The following is a 20,480-nucleotide window of genomic DNA, read 5'->3' as shown; positions in this document are numbered from 1 at the left end:
TTAAAATTCAGCTCCTTTCCTCACTTTGCTTTGCCTCTCAAAGAAAAGTGAGGGTGACATGTTCGAGTGACCTCTCTGCCCAGAATATATCCAGATATTCTAAACTCAGCTTCAGGTCACGCACTCTCCATTTCCTCTGCCAACCTGGGGCTCCACCCACCTCTGCGTGTGACGCTACCCTCTTATCCTTCAAGTCTTCCCGAGAAGCTGCCTAAGTCCACAGGTTTCTATTCTCTTTCTATGATTCTTATTTTGCTTTTACCAGGCATTTATAGTCCCTTTCAAAAATTGTTATTTATTTATTTGGAAGGCAGAGTTAGAGGGAGAGGAGAGACAGAGGGAGAGATCTTTCAGCTACTGGTTCACTCCCCAAATGGCTACAAAAGCAAAGCCGGGTCAGAGCAAAGTCAGAGCCAGGAGCTCCTTCTGAAAGAGTGGCAGGAGCCCATCTTGGTTGGATGGGGAGAGGAACAGCGGGGACTCAAACCAGAGTCCATATGGGGTGTTGGCACTGCAGGAGGCAGGTTAACCCACTGTGCTACAATGTCAGTACCTATATTCCTTTTTAAAATTTTCCTGTCTTTTGAATAAATTAATCAAATTTGTGGCTCAGTGGCTTAATCCTCATCTTGCATGTGCTGGCATGTGTGTGGATGCCAATTTATGTCCCAGCTAATCTAACTACCATCCAGCTCCCTGCTTGTGGCCTGGGAGGGCAGTGGAGGATGGTCCAGAGCCTTGGGCCCCTGCATCCACATGGGAGACACTCAGGAGACTCCTGGCTCCATATCTTTCTTTCTGTGTCTCCTTCTCTCTGTGGTTCTGCCTTTCCAATAAAAATGGATAGATGTTTTTAAAAAATTAATCAAATCTTGCTTATCATTGCATCTTCCTGTTATACATTTTTGAATGGTTGGCCTAGAAACTCCAACATGTACACTTAACTTAATATAGCCTAAAACAAAGTAGTGTTTTCACTACTGCCTCACAACCCAAGAACTTTTCATCACCTGGCTTCCTATTCTTTCTCCCCTGCCTTTCCTATTGCTTTCATGCATTTGTTTATTCCACACCTTACGATACTTCAAGAAGTTTGTGGAAAATGCAATCAAAAGGTAAATTTATTATGGTGCCAAAAATGTTTTGCAAATCATGCATAGCTTTTTCATGAAAAGCATGTTCCATGAACTTTTTGAAGACTATCTGTAGGTATGAGTTTCAAAATTTACTTCAGAATAAACACCTTTTTATTGGAGAGGCAGATTTATAGAGAGAAGGAGAGATAAAGAAAGACCTTCCATCTGTTGGTTCACTCCCCAAGTGACTGCACCAACTGGAGCAGAGCCCATCCAAAGCCAGGAGCTTCTTTTGGGTCTCCCATGTGTGTGCAGGGTTTCAAGGCTTTGGGTCATTCTCTTTGCTTTCTCAGGCCATAAGTAGGGAGCTGGATGGGAAGTGGTGCAGCTGGGACACAAAGTGGTATCCATATGGAAGCCAGCACTTGCAAGGAGAGGATTAGCCATTTGAATCATTGCACTGGCCCCAGAATAAACACCTTTTAATTCTACTTTCCATAAAATTTTGAAGTCCCCCACATATCTTTACTCCATAACACCTCACTAGTATTGATTTGTACAAACAATATTAGTTATGCTCTCTCACACATTGACCATGGGTGGGTGGGCGTTCTTTATTTTTATTTTTAGGCTTCTGTCTGAAAGAACTTTTCTTGTAGTGAAAAAAAAACCCTTAGTATTTATAATTTCTTATTTTTATTTGAAAGGCAAGAGTTATAGAGAGTTGCCTTGGCTCTGACCTGTATTTCTTATGTGTGTTCAGATTATTTTTATTGGAAAGGCAGATTTATAGAGAGGAGAGACAGATCTTCCATCCACTGGTTAGCGGATTATTTCTCTTTTAGCAGTAGTATTATTTTTTAAAGATACACACAGAGCACCTCACCTGCTGATTCACTCTCCAAAAGGCCCACAATGGCAGGGACTAGACCAGGACTGAAGAAGCTGAGAGCCAGGAACTCAAGCCAGCTCTCCGGTGTGGGTGGCAGAAACCCGGACGACTGGAGCCCACACCTGCTGCTTTTCAGAGTTTGCAAGAAGCTGGAGGCAGACACGGCAGCCAGACACGTCCCATTCAGACCTTCATCACCAGGCCCACTCCTCAGAACTTCTGTTGCCCTTGCATTCTTCCTAGGAAGAAATCAGTTATCAGTCTAATGATTGCTAAGAAGTTGGTTGCTTGCTTCCTTTTGTGTGTGTGTGTGTGTGTGTGTCTGTGTGTGCCCTTGCACTTGAGCAATTTGTGATCCTCAGGAACTTTCCTGTGTAATTATCCTGTTTGGGAATGCTAGACTTCTACCTCTTTAATCTGTGTGTCAATGGTTTTTACCATTTTGGAAAACTCACGCCCACGGTCTCCTCAAATATGGAATTTATTTCATTTTTCTCTCTCCCTGCACTTCCTGCAGTTCCAGTCGCACACATTAGGCCACTTCTGTTTCACGTGTCCCCCGGTTACTCTCCCTATTCCTTGTCTCTAGACCCTGCTGTATCCAATGTGATTTTAAACTCAGCTGAATTCCTTAGTGATAGAATGTCCACGGAATTCTATATAGTTTGCCAAAGTTATCTGTATTTTCAGCTTTTAAAGGGCCAATTAAGACTTTGCCAGTGCTAATATCTGTATTTGCCTATTTGTCCACTTTCTCTATTTTATTTTTAATTAATCTATTTTTATTACAAAGGCAAATTTATAGGAAGAACGAGAGACAAAGATCTTTCATGTGCTTGTTCATGCCCCAAGTGACCACAGAGCTGAGCCAATTTGAAGCTGGGAGCCAGGAGTTTCTTCCAGGTCTCCCTCAAGAGCGCAGGGTCCCAAAGCTTTGGGCTGTCCTCCATTGCTCTCCCAGGCCACAAGCAGGGAGCTGGACAGGAAGTGAAACAGCCAGGACAGGAACCGGCACCCGTATAGGATGCCTGTGCTTGCAAGGTAGAGAATCAGCCAATCAAGCCATCATTCCTACCCTTACTTCTCTGTTTTAAATGATCAGCTTTTTGAGAGTACATGTAAAACTCCATAGAGGGGCAGACATTTAGCTGTGCTCTTAGGATATTTACACACCTTGTGGGAATACCTGTGTTCAAGTACTGACTTTGATTCCAGCTTCCTGCCAATATAAATCCTGAAAGGCAGCCTCATTGGCTCATGTAATTGAGCTCCTGCATCCATACAGAATCCATGGATAGAGTTCGCGGATCCCAGGACTGGCCCCACCCTGCCATGGTCTTTGTGGGCCTTTGGGGAGTGAACTGCCAGATGGGATTTTTCTCTCTCTCTTTAAAAAAAGTTCATGTAGGAATCTAATGAAAACATGTTTATTTTGCTGCAACAGATTTTTTTTTTTAAAGATTTATTTTTATTATTTTTTCATTGGAAAGGCGGATATACAGAGAGGAGAGACAGAGAGGAAGATCTTCCGTCCGATGATTCACTCCCCAAGTGAGCGCAACGGGCCGATACTATGCCGATCCGAAGCCAGGAGCCTCTTCCGGGTCTCCCACGCGGGTGCAGGGTCCCAAAGCTTTGGGCCGTCCTCGACTGCTTTCCCAGGCCACAGGCAGGGAGCTGGAAGGGAAGCGGGGCTGCCGGGATTAGAACCGGCGCCCATATGGGATCCCGGGCGTGCAAGGCGAGGACCTTTAACCACTTGCGCCACCGCGCCGGGCCCGCTGCAACAGATTTTGAACTCCATTTATAACTCCATAATATGTATTTTTCTGCTAACTTTATTTTTAAAAAAGACTTATTTATTTGAAAGGAAGAGTGACAGAGAATTCTTCCATCTGTTGGTTGACTCATCAAATGGCCCCAATGGCCAGAACTGAGCCAGGTTGAAACCACAAACCAGGAACTCCATCTGGGTTTCCCACATGGATGGCAGGGGCCAAAGCACTTGCCCGTCTTCCACTGCTTTCCCAATCACATTATCAGGGACCTGGACTGGAAACGGAGCAGCATAGATATGGTATGCTGGTGTTACATGCCTTGGCTTCACCCACAGCATGCTGGCTCCTTTTCATGAACTTTCTATGTTTCTTCCTTCCTTCCTTCCTTCCCTCCCTTTCTTTCTTTCCCTCCCTTCCTTCCTTTCTTTCTTTTTCATGATGCAGTTTCATAGACTCAGGTATTTTCCGCTTCTACCCTCCCCCCACCCACACAGTTTCCCACTATACTTAGACAATAGTATCGTGTTTGTGGGTTTGTGGCCTGAGGAAACAGTGGAGGACAGCTCAAAGCCTTGGGCCCCTGCACCCATGTGGGAGATCTGGAAGAGGCTCCTGGCTGCTAGCTCTGGATTGGCTCAGCTCTGGCCATTGCAGCCATCTGGGGAGTGAACCAGCAGATGGAAGCTCTTTCTGTAAATAACTTTCCAATAAAAATAAATAAATCTCTAAAAATATTTACTTACTTTTAAAAAAGTCACTTATTAAAAAAAAAAAAAAAACCGGAAAGAGAAAAAGAGATCTTCCAGTCACTGGTGTACTCCCCCAAGTGACTGCAACGTCCAGAGCTGGGTCAGACTGAATTCAAGAACTCCATTTGAGTCTTCCATGTGGTGCAGAGGCTGAAGTACTTGGGCCATCTCCCACTGCCTTTCCAGGCAAATTAGCAGGCAGTTGCATCAGAGGAATAGCAGGGACTCAAACCTGCCCTTTTGGAAACTGGATACCAGTGTGCATGCAGAAGCTTAACCCTCTGTGCCACAATCTGACCCCTCCATGCACTTGTTGAAGGCTTCATGGGTGCGTCTGTCTTTTCACATACCTAAATATTTTTTTTACTGACTTGCAGGCACTGTGTATGTGTGCAATACGGTATCTTTCACCAGAGATAATTCATGGTTTTGGGAATGTTTATTTATTTGTACTTATTTATTTATTCTAGAAGCAGAGAGAGAGAGAGAAAGCTCTCATTTGTTTGTTCCTTCTCCTAAGGAGCTGATCTCAGCCCAGATATCCCATGACCCAACTCTAAACCATCGCTTGCTATCTCTAACCATGTGCCCTGGCAGACAACTGGAATTAGAAGCAGAGCCAAGACTTGAACCCAAGGACTCATGTAAAAGATGTCATCTTAACCATGTGATCAAACACCCGGTGCACAACAGGCGTGTACAGGTATGGATCACCACTGTAACATACGCAGCCTCGAATGTCAGACCGGCAGCAATGAAACCAGTGTTCCTTACATTTTTTTTTCATTATTACTGGAAAGGCAGATATACAGAGAGAAAGAGATACAGAGAAAGCTCTTCCATCCACTGGTTCACTGCCCAAGTGGCCGCAATGGCTGCCAGAGCTGAGCAGATCTGAATCCAGGAGCCAGGAGCTTCTTCCAGGTCTTCCACATGGGTGCAGAGGCCGAAGGCTTTGGGCTAGCCTCTACTGACACAAGTAGTGAGCTGGCTAGAAAACTCATATGGGGGTTGCAGTGGCATAGTAGGCTAATCCTTCACCCTGTGGCACCAACAATGCATCAATGCATATGGGCCTGGAAAAGGTCTTAGCTCATGGGTTCAACTCAGCTCAGTTCCAACTTGGCCATTTGGGAAGTGTACCTGCAGATGGAAGACCTGTCTCTATCTCTCCTCTCTCTGTAAAGTCTGTCTTTCAAAGACAAATAGATAATTTTAAAAATCCACATGTACCCATTCCGCATATATCCATTTGTACACAATAATGACCTCTTCTCTTTTTCTCCTTTCAAAATTCCTATCAATGTCTCCCAGTAGATTTGCCAAACTAAATTGGGTAGGGAAGGAGATCCTCAGAAATGTTGTTGCTTAATTCTCTGCAATGCAGATAAGCCCTTAAAACGGGGTGTGTGCGATGCCAAGCTGACAACAACCTAGCACAAGAAAGGCGTTTGGTTATGTCAGATTCAAGGGTCCACATTTTCCTTCAGCATTTTCATCACACAAAACATCTCAAAATATTACATTCTTTTTATTATTATTATTTTTTATTATTGGAAAGGCGGATATACAGAGAGGAGAGACAGAGAGGACGATCTTCCTCTGTCCGATGATTCACTCCCCAAGTGAGCGCAACGGGCCGATGCTATGCTGATCCGAAGCCAGGAGCCTCTTCCGGGTCTCCCACGCGGGTGCAGGGTCCCAAAGCTTTGGGCCGTCCTCGACTGCTTTCCTGGGCCACAGGCAGGGAGCTGGATGGGAAGCGGAGCTGCCAGGATTAGAACCGGCGCCCATATGGGATCCCGGGCGTGCAAGGCGAGGACCTTTAACCACTTGCGCCACCGTGCCAGGCCCAAAATACTACATTCTTAAAAGCTTATAATCTGTTAGTGTAATTCAACTAGAATACAGAAGTCCAAACTAAAAATGTCTTACATTGAACATTTTTGATGCAACTTGGTCTTGAAACACTTCCCTTCAACTGAAATGCTCTATGAAACAACATGGTTTAAAGCAGTCAAGTATTTTTAAATTTTTTTTTATAATTTTATTTTTAATATTGCATACATTGTTGAGGAATACTTGCCCATGTGGGCCTCTGATTAGTGTAGGGACAGTTGAGGTATAGAGGAAGGAAGGGAAAACCAATGTTTCAGTTCTCTCTTTTTAAAAATTATTTTTATTGGAAAATCAGATCTACAGAGAAGACGAAAAACAGAGAGGAAGATCTTCCATCCATTGATTCACTCCCCAAGTAACCACAATGGCCAGAACTGCACCAATCTGAAGCCAGGAGCCAAGAGCCAGGAGCCTCCTCCAGGTCTCCCACGTGGCTATAGGGTCCCAAAGCTTTGGACTGTCCTCAACTGCTTTCCCAGGTTGCCAGTACACAAATCGGTGCATATAACGGATCGTGGCACATTGAAGGCGAGGACCTCAGCTGCAAGGCTATCGCGCTTGGCCCTCAGTTCTTTTTTCCTTTCCTCCGTGTCTGTGGAGGGAAGGGGAGTGGGGGCCTGCTCCTTGCAGCGCCCAGGGACTTAAGAGTCCCTGATATGGGAAAGAATGTTCCAAGGATGCTGCTTGAATGGTCTTAATAGTTCTGAGATGTTGTCAGCTTTGTTGTGCCAGAGTTGAGAAAATCTTTCCAAGGTGCATTGGCTGACCAGGTCTATTTCAGTGTATGCACAGACCTGGCCACTGGTTGCGGAGCTTGGCCAGGAGAGTTGTTCAATCTGTTCTGCTTTCCCTCTGTTGATGAGGTGCCTGATGTCCTCTACTGACTTAGATGAGCTGGCTGGCATATGTTTCATTTGCATCTGGCTGTGTTCCCAAGCGTGGGCATCAGCAACTGAGGAGGCCCAACACTAACACATCCACTCCAAGTCAGGCCATGTATCGTGTGATTTCCCCTGAGGGCCACATTTGAGCCCAGCCATCTAGCTGGGGGTCCCCCAAGAAACCTCACCTAGGGGGTTCACTCCCTACGTGACTGCAACAGCAAGGCTGGGACAGGCTAAAGGTAGAAGCCTTTCTGGGAGTCTCTCCCATGGGTGCTGAGCCCCAGGCACCTCAGCCATCCTCCACCGACTACCCAAGCCAGTGGCACAAAGAAGGATCTCAAATCAGGCCCACATGGGACGTTGGTGCTGCAGTGGCAGCTACCATCACAATGTCAGTCCCATCTTTTTGTTTTTAACCTCCATAAGTGAATGTAGCTTTACCTGAACTAAGAAAAATCATATATGAAAGTCTCTTTCAATTCCATGTATACTATTTTTCCACATGGTCAAACGATAACCTAGCAATTTATCTTTCTCCCTGATACCCTATCTTGCTCCAATCTGGACTTAATATCCTGTGATTGTTCAGCAAAGCTGTCACCTTGCTACTGAGCATGGTGGACATCTTCCAGGAGCCTTTGAAAACAGCGATATGGAAAGTCAAGCTTGAGATCTTGTATGTCAAAAACAGTTTTGAATGAACATTATGGGTAATATAGGTTGGAAAAGCCAGTATATTGAAACCCAAATCTGTTTTCTTCCGGGTTTAATGAGTGTTCGATTAACAGTGCAACAGGGAAAATGTCCATTTGGGGAAGGGTATCTCGAAAAATTCATCGCATCTACTCGCTCCCTGCTTGGACACAGTGACCTTGGAAGGTGAGAAATCAAAGTATCAGTCTGTGGTCACCCAGATGTGATAAGAAAGCCGCTCCAAATGTAATCCTTGCTCTTGAATGCTTTTTTCTTTTTAAGATTTTTATTCATTTTTGGGTTCTGAAATTTTACAGTGCAATGCTTTGGTGTGGGTCTTCTTCACTCATTACACTTGACATTCAAAGTTACGGAATAGCTTCTTTTATTATTTCTTTTCAATAATCCACTCCACCACTGACTTTTTTCACCTTCTGTTGGTCTGGTATTAGTCTCCGAAACCTTTAGATTTTCTGTGGCTTTTGTCTTTTCTCTTGGCTTCTTCAGAATGCTAAACTCAGGGATATTGCCTCACTGGCATCTCCAAACACATTGAAGAATTTTTACTCTATGATACTTTTAACTTTCAATGGCTTTATTACTTTGATAACTCCTCCATCATTTCCTATTGTTTTATGAATGCAATTTTCCAAGAAATCTTTGAGCCCATTTTTTTTTTCACCTCCACATGTCTCATAAAGATCTCTTTAGAAAGCATGATTTTCTAAAGAGATCACAAACATGGCAAAGGCTTAAAGCAGTCAGCAGTACCTTCATATCTGTGTTTTCAATTCTCAGCCAAGAAGTGGATTTTTGCAACAATACTTCTAATATTAACAACAAAAAAATATTTTTTACTTTCAAATGTAAGAAATGTATCAAACTTTAAAAACCAAGTTCTTTTACTAAAACTCTTTACAGAAATATTTTTGAAGGATGAAAAGTTAGCGAACAACCTTTCAAGCTTAAATCATGGAAGGATATTTTATCACGAATTATTAAAATTATATTTTGAAATAAAAATAATCCTTTGCTATTATAAATATTCTCATTTGTGGTCTATTTTGTATCTCAAAATAAATTTTATAACAATTTCATTTCATCACCTGTTAATGTTTAACCAACATTAAAGCTGAAAACATTTACTACCTATATGTTTCTCATTTTAGATGACCATTTTATTTCTGAAAACTTAATGATAATCATTATTCATGAGAATTAAATATTCTCATTTAAATACTCAAACATAATACATTACATATACAAGTTGCTCAAATGAAGAAGAGAGTCTGATTTGGTCTTATAAATAATTAAGTTAACTGAAAAAGAACATTTTTTTTAGTGAGTTTCAAAATTAGCCTACATGATTTGTTTTATCTTTGGATATCTACTTCTATTTTTTTTAAAGACTTATTTTATTTATTTTTATTGAAAAGGCAGATTTACAGAGAGGAGAGACAGAGAGGAAGATCTTCCATCAGATGGTTCACTCCCCAGGTGACCACAATGGCCAGAGCTGCACCAGTCCGAAGCCAGGAGCCAGGAATTTCCTTGCAGTTCTCCCACGAGGTTGTAGGATCCCAAGGCTTTGGGCCGTCCTCAACTGCTTTCCCAGGCCACAAGCAGGGAGCTGGATGGGAAGTGGGGCAGTCAGGCTTAGAACTAGCGCCCATATGGGATCCCAGTATGTTCAAGGCAAGGACTTTAGCAGCTAGGCTACCGTGCCAGGTCCCTGAACCATTCTTAATGTATTTCCAGGATTGCTTGGGTAACTGACATAGGTTTTACACAGAAGCTTTAAACCAGTCTACTATACAGGAAGTGAGCCAAAAAAATTACTTGAAGCTACAAAACCTACCACCACATGAATTCCAGTTTCACCTTACTGCTTTTTCCTTCTCTTGTAAGTGTCGCTGGTGTGAACCCGCACTCGCTGGTGCACAGAGGATGCGATTTTCATGCTGTCCTTCTTCGCAAAGGTTTTCTCCACGGCTGCAGGTTTCCAAAGCAACAACTGTGCATCTTCTCCCCCCGTCAGCAAGGAGTCATCACATACATTCCAGCAAAAAGATCGGACTGTGGCCGCATGCCCTCCCTGCAGAGCGGCCACATGCGTCAGCCCTGATGTGGTGCAGTCCAGTAAGTGAATCCTGCCTGTGTTTGTTCCTCCGATAACAAACAATTTGTCCATCTTTTCATGATAGAGGCCGCCAACCAAATAGTCCAAAGTACCTTCTTTCACAGTAATTGTCTCTCTGACATCCTGGATGCTTAAACGTGTAATGGGTTCATCGGTATCCAAGTGATTAAGGTCCCACCAGCAAAACCCTTCATCATGTGTCATGCAGTAAATCTGTTTATAATCTTTCCCAGACCAACCTATATAGCTTACTGATGAAACTGAGTTACAGGTTGTAACCAGGGCATCCTCTTCATTATCGATGCTAATATCAAACACATTTACCAGGCCATCAGTTGAGCCTGAGACCACGAGGTGGGGGTTGCTGGGATGGAATCGGACCTGCGTGATATCATCACTGTGTGTTTCTGAATAGGTCCCAAGTGGGTCTTTGGCAGCAGACAAGCCTTGAGGATTAACCCTGGCATCCCAGAAGACCAGCAGGGCATCATCATCAACTTTTTCTGTACCAGCACAAATGACATGGTCATTACAACTGATGTCAAAACTGATAAAGACATTGGAAGGGTAACCCTTGAACTGATGAACGGGCTTCTCGCTGGCTAAGCGAGCATCCCAACATTTCACAGTGCCATCAGTACACGCTGAATATACACTATCACGGGAATTTGCAAATTTGACTCCACTCAGAAGCCCGGGACTGCCACTAAATTCTCGTAGTACACGTAACCTTTCTTTGTCATATATTCTGATGGATCCACTGGAACACAAAGCAGCGACCAAGCTTCCCTCTTCTGCACGTACAGTCCTGGAGGTGTCCACGCCAAGCAGGTAAGTAGGCTCTTCCGTTCCCGAGGAGCGTTTAACAATGTGTAGGTTGGCAAATTGTTCCTCAATCTTCTCCATATCAAGAGGGGCATCCGAGGGCAACAAAACTCTGCAATCAAAGTATAAAAGTTAAACTTCCTTCACTAGAACTGCAATTAAAGGAAGGGTTATTTTCTTTTGGGGTGGGTAAAGTGGTACAGCAAATTGTGTCACCACTGGGACAGCCACGAACCACACCAGAGAGCCTGGTTCACGTGTGATACAGCTTCCTGCCAATGCAATCCTGGCAGGCAGAAGTCCAGGGGTCCTGGCTGCAGCCTGGCCTGCCGGGGCTGTTGGAGCTATCTGGGGACTGCACACATCTCTTACAATTAGCCATAAGAGATGGGTTGCTTGTAAACAGCTGAGGCTGTAAATGTTCCCTTCAACACTACCTTGCTACATCTCATGAGTAATGAAGTTCTAGTTTATAACTGTAATTCCGTCAGCGCCACAAGGGTCATGCACTGCAATCTATTCCTACAAGGTTTTTGATTCCAATTTTCATCACTCTTGCGACGTATTAGTATTTTTGCAGCCTGTTTGTTAACTTCATGTTGATGAAAAATTTATTATTCACGCTGTTGTGGACTGCGCATACCGGCTCTGTGCTTTAGGAGATACATAGTGGAAGTGTAGTGGGGGCTGGTATGTTCAGATATGATCTCTATGCATTCACACCAAAGTTGGCCTCCCAGTGAAAGAATTAAAAATACCCTAACGGTGTGATGCTGGACTTTCCGACACTGTCCAAGCCAACATTGTCTGGAAACACCTCAATAACAGCACGATGGACTTACGACTGTGCAGGATGGACACCCATTGTACAACTAGAGGGGAAATCAATGGGGGTGGGAGGGACCTTACAGAGGGGCACAGGTAACCCCAGAGCCTATGGAAGTATATCATAAAACAAAATAAAACAAATGTTTTTAAAGACTTACTTATTTTTATTGGAAAGTCAGATATACAGAGAGGAGGAGAGACAGAGAGGAAGATCTTCCATCCGATGATTCACTCCCCAAGTGACCGCAACAGCTGGTGCTGCGCCTATCCAAAGCCAAGGAACCTCCTCCAGGTCTCCCATGCAGGTGCAGGGTCCCAAGGCTTTGGGCCGTCCTTGACTGCTTTCCCAGGACACAGGCAAGGACCTGGATGGGAAGTGGAGCTGCCGGGATTAGAACTGGCATCCACATGGGATCCTGGCGCCTTCAAGGTGAGGACTTTGGCCACTAGGCCACCACACGGGTCCAAAATAAAGTGTTTTTAAAGAAAAAAAAATAAAATAATTTTTTTCCTCTGAGAGTGGGCACAGGAGACTAGAAATAAAATCTAGTATTTCAATCATCTCCCTACCATGATATACCTAATATTTAGTTGCTTTCTAATTCAGTCAATCTTGATGCTAAATTTACCATATATACTTTATGCTAGTTAAGGCAATTAGAAATTAAGGCACTTCAAAAAACTTACAGAAAATGTAATTAAGATAAATTAATTTTGGTGCAAAAAGTTTTTGAAACCCAGGCAGTTTTCCTCAAAATATGCATTTTCACAAACTTTCAGGATCTTTATAGCTTCTACACATTAAAAAAATTTGAACCAAAAGGCAGTTGTCTTTTTAATTCCATTTTCCATGTACTTTCTGGGGCACCTTTGTACATATCTCATTTAGTAATTCCTTTTAGAGTCAGATACTAAGCCGTGGTACTACCCACAGTCATGAGCCAGGAACTGGCATCGCCCCCTCTGCATCCCAGCTGCCTTATATAGCTTTAGCATTTAATCAGAGATACACAGGACAAAAAACACCACCCCATAGATGCCCATGCCTTAATCCCTGGAACCTGTGACTAGGGCAAGTCACGTGGCAAAGGGGAATTGAGGTTGCAAGAGGAATTAAGGTGGCTAACCAGCCTTATTTAAGGCTGACCTTAAAATAGGAGGATTATCCTAGATTATCTGGGCAGGTCCAATGTAATCACAAATGTTTTTAAAAGTAGACGCGGAAGGCAGAAGAGGGCCGGAAGGAGATGCTGCTATGAAAGGAAGGCTGCTGGTTTTTAAGATGAAATCCGGAAAAGAAAAGGGAACCTCCTTCAGAGCCTCCAGATGGCAGCACAGCCCTGGGGACACCTGAATCCCAGCCCAGTGACATGTGTGAGATAACAAACGCTGGCAGGCAGCAGGAAACCACACCCAGGAGGCTTTCAGCACAAAATCTCCAGGCGGTGCTGCCGGGGCAGGAGCTGCCTGCACGAGGGATACTACACAGGCCTTCAGCCTTCAGGGACTGTGCCCCTCCCTCGGCATGGCCTCGCCACGCAGGGTGCAACGCCAGGAAGACATGCACGACTAACAGCTCCAGCACAAGTTCTACTGTGCTTCCTATTAAGAGAATATTCTACTCTGCTGCACAAAGTCACAGTCTCACACTGAAGATGAACATCTGTTTTCCATTACATTAGTGATTCAGTTTTAAGAATTGTCTTACCGAGCCAGGCACAATGGCTCAGTGGCTAAATCCTTGCCCTGTACATTCTGGGATCCCATACAGGTGTCAGTTCATGTCCTAGCTACTCCAATTCCCGTTCAGCTCCCTGCTTGTGGCCCGAGAAGGCAATAGAAGACAGCCTAAAACCATGGGACCCTGCACCTGCATGGGAGAACCAGAAGCTCCTAGTTCCTGGCTTCAGATTGGCTCAGTTCCTGCCATTGCAGCCATTTGGGAAGTGAACCAGTGGATGGAAGATCTGTCTCTGTAAAATCTGCTTTTCCTATTAAAACATAAATTTTTAATTTAAGAGTCCATTTTATCCTTTGAAATTATTATCTTTCCATTTTTAAAAGGAAAACTGAGTACAATGTGACCTACAGGATTAGCAATTCTATCACAGTGACCAACAAATGCAGCGTTAGGATGCCACACCCCATGTTGGGATGCCCAGGTTCGACTTCTGGCTGCAGTCCCAATTCCAGCTTTCTGCTAACACAGACTCTGGGACACACCAAGTGATGGGGCGCTGCTCCCTGTCACCTGCTCCGAGTTCCCAGCTCCCCGCTCTGCTCTGACCAGGCCTGGATGCTGCTGGCATTTGGGGAGCGTACCCTGCGTGTTCTCTCCCTCTGTGTGTGGCTGGTGTGCACGTGGACCGCAGACCAACAACTGCCTCTTTCTCTCTAAAAAATGGTTGGATGTGTGCTCAAAACAAATATACATATTATTCCCAATCCTTGAGTATCTAAAACTGAAGAAAATGACAATATCACAGGTGGTGTCTTTACGTGCTATGCCACAAGGCTGGCCCCATACTGAACATCTCTTAATCACATTAGAGGGGCAGTGAAGCCAGGTCTGATCACTGCCAAAGGCGGCAGCAGAGAACTCAGAGAACTCTTCATCTCCAGTACAGTCTCCACTTTGTAATCAGCAAAAATCCACGGGTGAGAGCTCTGAGATCGTAAGACCTATTTGCCAAGTTTGGGGAATGATTTATTGGAAAAGCAGATTCATTTGGCTTCTTTATTAAAAAGCAAGGCAAGAGTATGCATGAGAGATGTTTCATCTGTTGGTTCACTCCCCAAATGCCTGCAACAGCTGAGGCTGTGCCTCCCAGGTCACACACAGGGAGCTGGACCGGACATGGAGAAGCCAGGACTACCAGCAGCACCCATGCTGATCACGCCACACCAGCTCTGGCACTCTACTCCTGGTTTTTTTTTTTTTTTTGACGATCTTTATATACTTGATGAGAGCACAAAGGGTCAAGGGCCAGAGGAAAGCGGGTAAGAGCATTGTTTTCACATTCTCTTTTCTCTTTCATGTATCTGGGAGAAGAGGGCAGATAAAGGGAGAAGCCACACCCAGCCTCCCGCCCCATCCCAGGTCCCCGGTGTGGGACACACTCCGAGGGGCCTGCTCAAGTGGTTTGGATAATTCAACAGTTCAGTATTGCTGCTGATCTTGCCACTCCAATTGCAATGAAATCTCTCCAGACTCCACTGGCTGACGCAGTCCACCTTAAAGTCTCCATTTGCCCTGATATTTACTGCCAAATTATTCCTGTATTTTTAAAAAAGAGTCTTTTTTCTCTCTTTGGATATCATTAAAGGAGTTAAGATTTTTAAAAACTGTATTATGGTACCTATTTTCCATCTGGACTGATGTTCTTTGTGTTTTTTATTTATTGAACTCTTAGAGGAACCAACAAGTCCTTGATTATCATGTAAATTTAAAATGCTATTTCAGAAAGATAACATTTTTTATTTTTGTTGAGAAAGACAATATTTTTAGAAACTGTTACGACCCATCTCTTTGCTGTTCTAACTCGAGCACTGAGCAGCACTTGCAGCCAGCTTCTGTGCCTGAACATCACAGCATCTGTCTGAAAGCCCTACCTGCAAAATCTCTGCGAATTAACCAGATGATCCTGTAAGTGGTGAGCTTCCTAAAAGTTGAAACTGCTTAAATACTTTAACTTACAGAGGCGTGGGAGACAGCGTAGCAGATACTCCAATATGTACCACCCAGATTTAAGATGCTAACATTTTACCACATTTGCGTCAGATTTAATTCAAATAAGTACAACATTACAGACAAAATCAAAACTTGCTCATGTGATTAAGAATTTACCAAACTGCCATTACAGTTATAGATCTCATTTTGTAATTTGCTCCTCTCACTCAGGCTAATTTTTGAAAATCCCTATTCTGTTAAATGTATGCCCTTTTCCTTGCTATTAATGAACAGCCACTGAATAAATAAATGCATACTTTATTCAACTTTCATAGTAAAAGCTGAAGAGTTGTAGGAAGAACAGAATAAATCCAAAAGGACATGACATGGTTCTGTGTGTTTGTAGGGCCTTCTGTCCGGACAGTAATAAAGGCATTCTCTCCAATGGTACTTTAAAGTACAAAAAGGAAATTTTGAAACAAATGTTGCATTTGTGAAGAAAACACTACTCAAAAACACTTTTTGGCCACACACTACTGAAATATGCCCTAAAAAATGTATATTTAGCTTGGGAATGCGCTGCCTGTATACCAAAAGGAAGAAACCTCACACCCACATGAAAAGCAGCTGCTTGTTCTTGGAGCAACTGAGTCCTCAGGGCAGACACTGGCAGCAGAGCAAGCCACCACCGGCCTTCACGGAGTGCCTGCGTCCAGCCCCAGTGCTTCTTCCTGACAGCACAGCCTGCCAGGTGGCAGATGACGGTTCAAGCACATGGGTCCCGCACTGATATGGAAGACAGCTTGGGGTCCCCGTCTCCTGGCCCAGCGTGGCTGCTGTGGCACTTGGGGGGAAGAATGGCAGACAGAAGATTCTCTGTCATTCTCTCTTTCAAGTAGCTTAATTTAAACATTTTTAAAATAACATCAGAAGAAACAAGTCTTTAAAGACAAAAAGATTTATTTATTTTTAATTGTAAAGGCAGATTACAGAGAGCAGGAGAGACAAAGAAAGTTCTTCAGTCCACTGGGTCATTCCCCTAAATGGCAGTTACGGCTAGCGCCAAGCCAATCCAGAGCCAGGAGCCAGGAGCCGCTTCCAGGTCTCCCAAGTGGGTACAGGGCCCCAAACATCTGGACCATCCTCCACTGCTTTCCTAGAACATAAAGCAGGGTGCTGGACAGGAAGTGGAACAACTGGGAAACCAAACAGGTAACCACAGGGATGCCAACACTTGCAGGCCCCAGGAAACAAGTTTTTATTGCCTCTTCCTAACATGACCTCTGCAAATGAGATGCCAAAGCTGAACAGTTTAACATGGCCTTTCAGCCAAGAGCAAGCTCCAGAGGTGCTGAACCCACGCAGGAGAGCAGCGACGCCCTGTGGCCTCGGTACTCGGGCTCACAGTGGAACACTCTCCTGCAAAGCTCCAGTGCACAGGGTTCAGAGCGGGCCCAGACGGGTCGCAAAGCAAGCTAACACTTGAGAACTACAGTGACTGCCACCATCGAAGGCTGGCCAGGTGGCACGCTGCTTCAACAACAAGGAGGAACAGAAGTAAGATAGCAAACTAGGTGTATCCCGCAATACTTTGAATTCTTAGAGCTTGTGCTTGTCCACAAATAAACAGTAAAACAGCTTCATCCCTAACGGCATACCATGACAAATCCTCCGTCTGTGTTTTCACACCTGAATAGGACACAGTGAATCATATCTGAAATATAGCCTTCTGTTGATGCTTTTATTAGGGTTTTCAAATGTTATGCATCTATTAATTATTTGAAAGGCAGAAAGAAACAGGGAATTAAAACCTCTCATTTGCTGATCCACTTCTTAAATGCCTTCCACAGCCAGGGCTGAGTGCAGCAAAAAGGCAGGAGCCAGATCCGAACCCAGAGCTGTCCTCCGTGGGTGTCAAGAAACCAAAAGCTTGAGCCGCCCCTGCTGCTTCCCAGCATCTCCTTAGCAAGGAGCTGTCCTGCAGCAGGATGCAAGTGTTCACAAAACAAGTGTCTTAACTAGACCGCATGTTTGTTCTCCGTATTGTTATTCTTAATTTCAGATACTGATTACATATTCCACAATTTTGTATGCACTCTCATTTCCATGTATAATCCCCCAACCTAGAAGTTTTTGTCACATGACCTGTTGTTCCTAAGAAACTTTAGGATCTTTCCTTTTGAAAAAAGAAAAAACAAATTTTTAAATTTCATTCTAGTTGAAAGGAAAGTCAGACATCTCTTAAATATGAATTTACTCCCCAAATGCCAGGAGCATCATCCAGGTACAGAAGCCCAAGGACATGCAGCATCCTCCACTGCTCTCCCAGGTACACTAGCAGGAAGCCAGATCCAAAGTGGAGTGACCAGGTCTTGAACCAGCGCCCATATGAGGTGCGAGTGTCACAGACCATGGCTTTACCTGCCAAGCCACAATCCTAACCCCAGCACTCCTCTTTTCAAATATGTTATACAAAAAAAAAAAAATCTTCAGAGAAGAAATTAATCATGACTGACATTCATTAAGTGCTAGGCCATGTGTCAAAAACATATAACCATGTTTTATTCTTAACTTAAAACCTCTTTTTAAACTCTATTCAAAAGGCAGAAAGAGAGACACGGAAAGGATCCTCCAACTGCAGATTTTCTTCCCAGATACAATAACCAAGGCTGGGACAGGCCAAGCTAGAGACCTGGAACTCAATCCAGGGCGTTCCCCGGGGGGTGGGGGGGTCCCAAGATGCAAGATTCAGACATCACCTGCTGCTTACTTCGCATCACCAGAAAACAAGGTCAAGCAGAGTAGCAGGAACTCAACGCAGGCACTCTGAAATGCAATGTGGGCGTCCCATGCAGCAATTTAACCACTGTGCCAAATACCCAACCATTATAACTAATCCTAAAATCCTAATACTTCATGAAACAGGTATTACTATTATTTTACAGAATAAATTAAAGCTCAAAGGGACTAACATTCCCATATTCTCATAGCTGTTCAGTGAACACACTGGGGGACCCGAGTTTCAAAGCTGAGGAGTAATTTCAAAAGCTGTGATGTGCTCATTCTAACACCGAGTTATTGCTCTGCTATGCACAAAATATTACTTGCCATCTCTAATTAAGAACGTCTTTATTGGACCTGGCATGATGGCTCAGTGGCTAAATCCTCAGCCTGCAAGCACTGGGAACACATACGGGCACCAGTTCATGTCCTGGATGCTCCACTTCCCTTCCAGCTCCCTTCTTCTAGACTGGGAAAACAGTAGAAGATGGCCCAAAGCCTTAGGACCCTTTACTCATGTGGGAAACCTAACAGAGGTTCCTGGCTCCTGGCTTCAATCAGTTCGGCTCTGGCTATTGTGGCCATTTGGGGAGTGAACCAGTGGATAGAAGATCTTTTTTCTGTCTCTCCTCTCTGTAAAGTCTGATCTGCCTTTCCAATTCAAAAAATAGACTTTTTTTTTTAAGAGCGAGAATGTGTGTATTAAGTTTAGGAGGAGGAATTTAATGTTAATTCTACATATTTGTGTCACCCACGTGAGAGACCTGAACCAAGCTCCTGGTCCCAGACTTTCCCCAGCCCTGGCTGTCATGGCCATCCGGGGACTGAACCAGAGGACAGGAGCCTTTTCTCTGTCACTCTCACTACATTTCCCTATTGAATAAACAAATTTCAAAAGCACACATTAGCCTGATTTCAGTAGCACCTTTCCCAGGAAATTTTACAGCAATTATCCACAGAAATTTATGTGTATGTTTTAAACTAACACAGAACTGTCTTTACAACAGTTTGCCAAAGAACCATTTGTTTTAAGCTGGAAAAAGTGCAGAACATTTAGTGGAAGGTTTGCTAAAGTAACATCTGCTGCAACTCCAATATAATCTTAAATTTCATATTCATTAATGACTGAGTTAACGTCAATCAACCCTGCTTAGTGAGCCTGAATATGCTATTCTTACTCTCATAAATGTTCAAGATATTGTTTGCAGCACATATGGCATCCCATGCATTAAACACACTAAAATTCTCAGGAAAAGAACAATTTTGAAAGTGCAGGACTCTGTTACCAAAGAGGAGGAGGAGGGGCTGGGAGGGAATGACACAAACTTCTCATAGTGTGAGATCACGCCTCACGCTGCAGACACAGCACTCAGAGCATTTTGTAAAGATCGTTTTCCTTAGTGACATCCCGAGATGTCCAGTTCCCCAAGGGGATCTTCCATACAAAAGCCATCCTTCACACTGAGTCTACAAACGCCCAGTGCCTTCTCCCTTCCAGAACAACCAGCTGGCTAACCCATCAGAAAGAAACCAAACTTCCCCAGCCCCCAGATGTCTTCATTTGGAACAGTCAGAGGCTATGTGAAAAAATCCAATTCTTGAACTGGTACTCTATGTTTACTATTTCTTCTTTTTTCTAATTCCAAAATGAAGCTTTTAAAAATTAACCGAGAATAAGGTCTGGCCTAGTGGTTAGACTGCCAATTAGGACACCATGTCTCACACACGAGTCTCTGATCTGAGCTTTGAATCTAAGCTTAGGAAGCAGAGGTGATGACGGCTCAGGTGGCTGGGGATCTGGCTAGGTTCCCGGCTCCAACATTCTCCCACTGCAAGTATTTGCAGAGGGAATGGGCAGGTATCCGTCACTCAAGTTTTTGTTTGTTTGTTCTTAAAGTATTAAGCAGGGGCTGACTTTGTGGTATAGGGCTAGTTCTAGTCCTGGCTGCTCCACTTACAATCCAGCTCCCTGCTAATACACCTGGAAAGGCAGACATCTGACCCAGGTACTTGAGCTCCTGCCACTCACACAGCAGATCCAATGCAGCTCCTAGTTCTTGGCTTCAGCCTACCCAAATCCTAGCTGCTGTAGCCTTTGGGGGAGTCAATCAGAAATGGACGATCTCTCTCTCTCTCGACCTCTCTCTCTCTCTGCCTCTGAGATAAACAAATCACAAACACAAAAAGCAAATGTTGTTTACAATAACTGCCGAGAAAGGAAATAGAAAACACCATGCAGTACCACAGGATGACATTAATTTACCA

The 20,480-nt window shown here is 44.0% G+C and overlaps 1 protein-coding gene across 2 annotated transcripts in view; it reads right to left on the bottom strand.

The window, feature by feature from the left end:
* Positions 1-1,752: 1,752 nt before the first annotated feature.
* WDR89 (WD repeat domain 89) overlaps positions 1,753-20,480 on the bottom strand; it is a 29,029-nt gene continuing 10,301 nt past the window's right edge. Inside the window, exons 2-3 of one of the 2 annotated variants that reach the window (XM_040975469.1) lie at positions 9,830-11,048; positions 1,753-2,207 (exon numbers count right to left, since the gene is read on the bottom strand). In XM_040975469.1, coding sequence (XP_040831403.1) covers positions 9,854-11,017 — 1,164 coding nt within the window. In that variant the 5' untranslated portion in view covers positions 11,018-11,048 and the 3' untranslated portion in view covers positions 1,753-2,207; positions 9,830-9,853. Of the gene's footprint in view, positions 2,208-9,630; positions 11,049-20,480 lie in introns of those variants that run through there. The other variant, XM_040975468.1, reaches the window with a different exon arrangement.

The sequence above is a fragment of the Ochotona curzoniae genome, unplaced genomic scaffold, assembly GCF_017591425.1.
Source record: "Ochotona curzoniae isolate NIBS_2020 unplaced genomic scaffold, NIBS_Ocur_1.0 contig_2688, whole genome shotgun sequence".
Classification (NCBI taxonomy): Eukaryota; Metazoa; Chordata; class Mammalia; order Lagomorpha; family Ochotonidae; genus Ochotona; species Ochotona curzoniae.
This window is presented reverse-complemented; position numbering and strand designations above follow the sequence as displayed.